The sequence below is a fragment of the Contarinia nasturtii genome, unplaced genomic scaffold (genome assembly GCF_009176525.2).
Source record: "Contarinia nasturtii isolate CC-2019 unplaced genomic scaffold, AAFC_CNas_1.1 Cnas_scaffold_78, whole genome shotgun sequence".
NCBI classification, from domain to species: domain Eukaryota; kingdom Metazoa; phylum Arthropoda; class Insecta; order Diptera; family Cecidomyiidae; genus Contarinia; species Contarinia nasturtii.
Genome location: NW_022197436.1, coordinates 1,688,155 through 1,695,550, shown reverse-complemented (window position 1 = coordinate 1,695,550; position 7,396 = coordinate 1,688,155). Strand labels below are relative to the sequence as shown.

Here is a 7,396-nt window from a genome sequence, read left to right as displayed (position 1 = left end):
AATTAACACTTATATTCACATTAATGCACTAGATGTCTGCATTTATTAAACAATTCGTTGAAACTTCAACACTTTTTCGTTACGACGCGTGAGAAAAACCGATGGAAAAAATCTCGTAGAGAGAGAAACTGATTAATATACACAATTGACTGGTGCGTTCGCTCGTTGAAAATGAAATAACCAAAAAGCACAAGATTGTCTCGGTTTTGTTGTGTTCATGGAATATCTGTGCACTAGTTTTTTGTTTTGAGTAAGGGAGAACTTGAAAACGAACCCAAACAGACATATACGCGCGCACATAAACCCATACACATGTAGCATTTTTCGTATAGAATGGCATAGAATAATGAGAATATAACGGTAACAACGACCAAAGTATGTAATCATTGGCTCTTACATTAATACTTAATGTTTCCGTATTGCAAGCAGCATGATGCCTCGACCTGCTTAGTTTGCTATGCTCCGAATCATATCGTATGAATGAAATGCACTCACTCACAGCCAACGCACACACTCACACTCGAGCGTAAGAAGTGAAAAATAGACCCATATATGTGTGCTGTCGCCTTTCATTTCACTTTTTGACTTTAATTCATGAACGGTTTAAGAAGCCAAAAATCGTTCGTCGTAAAATGTGGAATGTATGGTTCGATCGATGTGTAAGTTTGTGCCAATGCTAAAGTGTGCGTTTTTTTTCATATAATCGACTTTGACAGTGAATACACAAATACAAGAGCAACAGCACTCGATTCGTGTTCAAAGTATCACACGAGCGTGGCTATAAGATGTGTGCGGTCGATGATGAATTTAAAGCCGAGGGGAAAATCTAAGAGCGATAAACACGAACGTTAACGCATTCCGAAGAAATCTGCTTTCTTATTGGGTGTTGCCGTTTTCTTTGTGCTTGTTTTTGATTGGTGATTGGCAAAATGTAGAGCGTACACATACACTTTCTGACATTGTAAAGCAGTTTCTTTAGAAGCATGATTGCATGACGTTGATGTCGTTGGTGTAGTTGCGCAAAATATATTGGGATCAATAAAATTCAATGTGAGAATTTGAGGAGATTACGTGGTTTCAATTATCATAGCTTGTTATTTACGTCAAAAGCTTACAATTTCAACTGATACTCTTTTCAATTTACATCTCACTTAAATGATTAAAAATCCATTTTCTTCGGAACCAAAGTTTGTAATTAGTCTTTTTCGTCCATAAAACTTCAATTTTTTCATAGTTTTTTTTTTCTTCGCTAAAAATGTGATGTGCACATAGTATGCAGTGATTACACTTAATTATGATCAATTTATAGTAGCCAATATCGACTGAATGCTCTGCAAAATTAACAACAGTAGAGTGGAAATTATCAATTGTACTGCTGCGGTACATACTAACCACACACTTCATTAGAATAAAGTAAGTCGAAGCGTGTACACGCGTGCACTGTCGAACAGAGAAAAGTACAAATGATCAGATTTAGTCACCAATAATTTAACGGATTTGAACAAAAGAACCAAATTTTAATTCGATCGCTCAAGGCACAACACACTTATTTTCAAATTAACGCACCAAATTAAATCGAATGATTTCTGCTCAACACTCAATATTGTGAAATGTTTTCACAACGGTTAATGTATTCATGTTCAACCGTGCTTCGCATCACCCCAACAAACTGAAATGATACAATTGTTATTCATGTAACATAATAAGGAGAAAATGAAAATAATACGGCCAAAATCACTGAAGTAAACGTAATGCGGTTACAAAAGGTCGACCGAAGTCAAACAGTGACATGAAGTACATATGTTGTTGGATTTAAAAAAAAAGGTTTTCTGTATGGGAGTGTATTTTTAGAGTACATCAGCTTCACTTTTAACAGACGACCAAAGAATCTATGTCCTTTCGCAATAAGATTTCTCTCATTTAGATTCAAGAATTAAAAACCGGAGCTTAGATACGTGCGAAAGCCGACTCTCGGATAAGTTTATCAAATGAGCTTCTACACGTGTTATATAACTATAATTTAATTAATTTTTCAGCAAATGATGAAAAAATTGTTTAATTTTGGTAAAATTCTTTCTAGTGATGGTTTCTTCTTAATGCATTTGCTGAAAAGTTCGCATTCGATTCATCCTGAGTCGACTTAGTGAAAAATAAAAACAATTTGCATCGAATAATAGTTTCGGCAACGATTCCAGACGATTTACTGAAAATTTGGTATTTATACTTGTAAACAAGTGTAAATAATTATTGAAAAACAAAATCAGCATCGAATGATAAAAAAGGCTCAAATTCAATGGTAGACGGATTGTCAGCATGTTTACATATTGCTTGATGTCGTCAAGCTGTAAAACCGTTTTCGGTTTGTTTGTATGTACCTCAACTAATTCAAACGAGGTATCAACTTAAAACTTTTTTTAAAATCCTGCCGCTAATCTGAAAGTAGCATATTTTGGTTTTTGAAGTAGCAATAAACAATTGTTGTTTAGTAATCGAAAAAAACCAATGTTCGATGTAACGACAAAACCGTGTGATTAAAATCACCAAACAAAAACAAATATGCAATAATGTGCGCTATCCAATTTTATATTTTTTGAATTACCGAACATTTGCTTTTCTAAATAAATAATATTCATTAATTACGAGCTCAATCTAAGTAACTTTTTACTTGCAATTTAACTAATTAAGTATCCAGTAGAGGGATGTTTTTTAGATCAAAAGAAGGATCCGAATTGGACATGCAAACAGTGAACTTTGTTAAAAATTGTTTGAAAACGGCTACAGCTAAATTAAAATTCTTTCAATAATATTCGACTGGATAATATGAATTGAAAAAATGCGCAAAACAAGTCCAATGACAACTCTTATTTCCTCTGGGTATTTTATATTTATTTTGGCCAATTATGTATAAATTTGCAAATTGAAACTTAATCGGACATAGAATGTATTTAATAAAGTTCCACTTTTAATTTTGATGAAATTAAACGGTTTGTTTTTTCGTTTTAATTATTTTATTCTAAATACGTTGCATAAAATAACCATAAGAAAATCCTGAACTAAAGCGCCGAAATATTTCATAAGAGATTGCGCTTCGGGTAAAAGTTCAAAATTTTGATTGCAATGCTCTTCAAACTGTTCAACTGCTCGATAAAATCATAGTGATGTTTTAAAATAAAGCTGCCTATAGATGGAGCAATGTGAAACGCCAGAAAACATCTGATTGGAAAAATGACTTTTAAATGTAAAGGCGGCATGTATCGAAAAATGGGCGGGCTATAAACAATTGGCCATTTTTGTTTTTAGTCTTGTTTCTTAAAGTGAGTTGAAAAAAGAGTATAAAAGGAATTTATAACGAAACTAGTAACGAAATCAATGTGTTTTGTATTAATGAATGAAATTCAATGTATAACCTTTCTTAATGTTGTTGTTAGAAAAGACTTAGCGGAGATAGGGGTAAATTCCACAATATGTACAGATGATTCCATTTAATCGTTGAAATAGAGTTTTTTTCATTTATCGTCATAATGATAACAAAATTCGATTAAGAAAACATTCTAACGTGATAATATTTAGAAGACAAAAAAGTGTTTTTTATTAACTAACGTTTTCTTAATCGATGATGTCATGTCTTATAGTCAGTCCTCCAAAACTAAATTCATTTAAGAAAATTCAATTTTCTGCATATTTCAATTTCACCTCTCATTGAATATTGCTTGATGTATATCAAGCTTTAAAATCTTTTCATTTTTTTTTATGTTTATGACATAACTCAAGCAAGTTTGTAGCTATCAACATAAAACCTATTTTTTCGGATTCTTGAGTCCAATCCACAAATAATATATTTTTCTTTTTGGAAAATTTGTCCAGGAAAATTATTTCCCTTGTAAGTGAAGTTTTTCCTAAGAGTTTGTATGGGAATCTGAAAACAATTTGATTTGTACTTTCTCACTCGAGTTTAAATTCTACGATTTTGATTAAAATTGCTCGGTTTGTAGGTCTTCAGATGCCCTTTCGAAAAAACATATCTAGAATACTCCTTGTGACAAGTGGCTCTAGTACAACAAACTACCGAATTTCTGTGTATTTTCATGAATTGTTTGGCTCGAATACAAATCATATAATTTTGATTAAATTGGTTCATTTTTCTGCGCATCCCTGGGGCTTTAAAATATTTTTTGAATTCCACTCGTTTATGCATCGATACATCAAGCATTACTTCCAAGTGCTTTGGCAGTGTATTTTATCGAAAATTCTTTGTTGAGAAAATGTGCGATCAAAAGCCATCAACGTATCGAAAATTAAACATCATTCCCCTACATATGATCCGTAGATCACATCGATGCACAGTAGTACTCTGTTATCTCTGTGCGTTTTCATTGGCTACATGTGTTACACAGCGCTTACGAATAGTGGGAGGAAAAGTAAACAAAAACAAACCGACGATCATGTACAAAATGCGATGTCGAGATGTTCAATTTTCTCAAATGTTCAGTCTTTCGTGAAACGTATGCCAGAGTGGCCGAGTTTTGAACATAAGTTTTTTTTGATCACATCTCTTTGCATAGTTGAATGTTGCATTTTTGAAATTTGATTCCACTTGAATCCAAAGTGTTACTTTTCGCGATCAAAATTATTATAATAGTTTTGAAATATTCTATTATAAAAACGGATAAAATTAAAACGACTTAAATTGGATTAATATAAACAAAGTTAGTGTGTTTATCATCGACATCAAAGTACTTTGTGTGTTATTAAGCCAGAGAAAAAATTATTCGCCCGTGAACATTGCCAATACGAAAAGTGTCAACGTTGATTCTATGACCGTTTCGCATCAATTTGTGGTTTAAAGTGTTGAATAAAATGCCACAACAGTATCATCCGTTGTCCGATGCAATGTACGCCGATTATAGACAACCGCCACCTTCTTATCAGGATAATTACCAGATGATGTATCAGCATTCGAATTTCCAACATTACCGTTCGTCCATAGCTCCTTCCGGTGGAAATGATTTTGGATACGAATACAGTCAACCGTATTATCCATCACTTCAATCGACAAATTCGTATGGCATGATACCCGCTTACAATAACGGCAATAGCACATTTGCCAACAGTTTTCATGCATCACCTTATTCGACCAATTTCCATGCACCATCATACACGTCTTATGACAGTCTATCCGCATCACCAACGGATGCATTAAATGTGAAACCTGATTTAGATGCCGACAACACCGTATCGATCGAAAACAATTTGATGAGAAATAGTCCAATTGAAAGCAGTGATCGATCGGAAAGCAGCTTTAGCTCGAAATTAGAAGTTTGCTCAAAGAGTGATGATACACTAACGGAGCTATCGGAAAACATTGGTAATTCAGATCAAAATCTTGTGGACACCAATCATCAAAGCTGTAATGAGGAAAATATTTCAAGTGAGTTTATAATACCATTTTGATGTTTTTCACTTAAGATTGAGCTAATATTTGCATACATAGAAGGCTCATCGATAAAAAAAAGTCACTGCCCAAAAAAATTAATTTCCATTTGAATGAATATTGATTAGGATTTTATTTTTGAAATGTTTCGATTGAATAGATTCATTAAATCAACCGATTGTGTCGTCGACACGCAGTGAATTGCGCAAAAATGGTAAACTTCGTTGCAAACGTAAGCCACGCGTTCTATTTTCTCAGTCACAAGTGTTAGAATTGGAGAGACGTTTTCGACAACAACGTTATGTATCGGCACCCGAACGGGAAATACTCGCTCAATCGCTGAATTTAACAGCCACTCAGGTAAAGATTTGGTTTCAAAATCGGCGATACAAATCAAAGCGTGTTCAAATCGAAACCAACAACAATATTAGCGCCAACAAAAACACCAGTGCGACTTTTAAAAGTCATGAGACAATTTCCAGTGACAATGATGCACAAAATTTAGATAATTTGGAATTGAATCCACGCCGAAAAGCCAAACAAAAGGAAATTTTAATGGAATCGGCCGATGATCAAACAACCAAATCCGCTGATTTTTCGATGTTAAATTCTATGTCACCAGTGAAGATTGCCAACGACATCCATGAGCCGTTTTATTCGAATCGAGGCTCCGTTATTCCGCCACCGTATTCATCAAATCTTTATAATCCAACCGGAAGCTTATATGCAATGAATCAACAGAGCTATGATCAGTATAATAATATGCCGCCAGGATCCAGTTCGTTTTCATGCTATGACAAAATTTCCTATTGGTAACGACACGCAATGGTCGTTTAACGGAAAAAGCGATCCAACACCAAAGCCAATGTTATTGTACCTTAAGTAATTTGTAATTGTTCACATCCAATATCTAATTCAAATGAAAATTTCATAATTAAAAAAAAGCAATGACATGTACTCATAAGTTTAAGATTAATCTCATTTTTCTAAGAATTTTGTTTTTTATTTTCATTTCGTTATAACTGCGACAATTTGCACATAAATCATCAGCAGACAATTTACGAATTTCGTATCGGTTCGAAAGTATGAGCATGAAATTTGTATCTCTGCTCTAAAGCAGAGAATGTTTCGAATGTTTTTTTTTTTATATGTGTGAGGGGTGCTTTGAGGAGCCGGAGAAGCACTGAGGAGCCCTGCTCAAAAAAATTAAACAAAAAAGATGAAAAAAGAAAACTTCTTGAAATGAAAAGAAAATGTGGTCCTGTTCCTTCAGCTTCTCAGAGCGCCCCTCGTACATTGAATTCTCCGCAAAAGCGTCTCTGATTTAGATATAGAATTTTCGATAAGAAAAATCATTTAGAAAATGTCTAAACGAATCTATGTTTAAGATGAAAATTGATTATATATCCATTCGCTACCAAAATTTAACTATGCCAAAGTTTTAAGCTTTATTCCATTTTAGTGGTGAATAAAAATCGAGTTTTACATTCGAAACGGTTGCTTATTATTTTTAGATAAGATTTTATTTTTTTGGTAAATTTCAGACGTTCGAGGAGGTTCCCGGATGTATAAAATGATATTTGATTAGAAGAAAATTGAATCAAATTTCATGTGGAGAAAACCATATTCCTGACAACAATAACCGACAAATGATACACACGAATAATATAAATATTCAAATAAACCAGACACACGCAACCATTGCCGAGCCATCGGAAAAATCTAAAAGGGCATCTGTTTTTCATCGCAGTTCAGACAACTTCATTTGATAACCCAGAAATGTAAAACGAGCACAACAAACAACATCACAATTCATTCGATGTTCGCAAACGCGCTTCAATTAATACTACTAAAATCAATTTGTTCTCTTTTGGTGTCTCTTAACCCAGAAAAAAAAAACAACACACACACATCATATCCATTTGATACACATTCGATTTGTCTGCAATGCGCAATGAAGTGAAT

At 33.7% G+C, this 7,396-nt stretch overlaps 1 protein-coding gene across 1 annotated transcript; it reads left to right on the top strand.

Annotated features, from left to right (window-relative positions):
- The first annotated feature begins 4,512 nt into the window (after positions 1-4,512).
- LOC116337385 (muscle-specific homeobox protein tinman-like) lies at positions 4,513-6,860 on the top strand. The gene is made up of 2 exons (XM_031761903.1): positions 4,513-5,428; positions 5,592-6,860. Exons 1-2 carry the CDS (start codon positions 4,858-4,860, stop codon positions 6,245-6,247), a joined length of 1,227 nt encoding a protein of 408 aa, XP_031617763.1. The 5' UTR covers positions 4,513-4,857; the 3' UTR covers positions 6,248-6,860.
- Positions 6,861-7,396: the final 536 nt, after the last annotated feature.

Excerpts from the sequence above, each read along its gene's own strand:
- LOC116337385 (XM_031761903.1), top strand. The coding sequence starts at position 4,858 with ATGCCACAACAGTATCATCCGTTGTCCGATGCAATGTACGCCGATTAT. Across the intron at positions 5,429-5,591 it reads TAATGAGGAAAATATTTCAA|ATTCATTAAATCAACCGATT; the intron begins GTGAGTTTATAA and ends TCGATTGAATAG.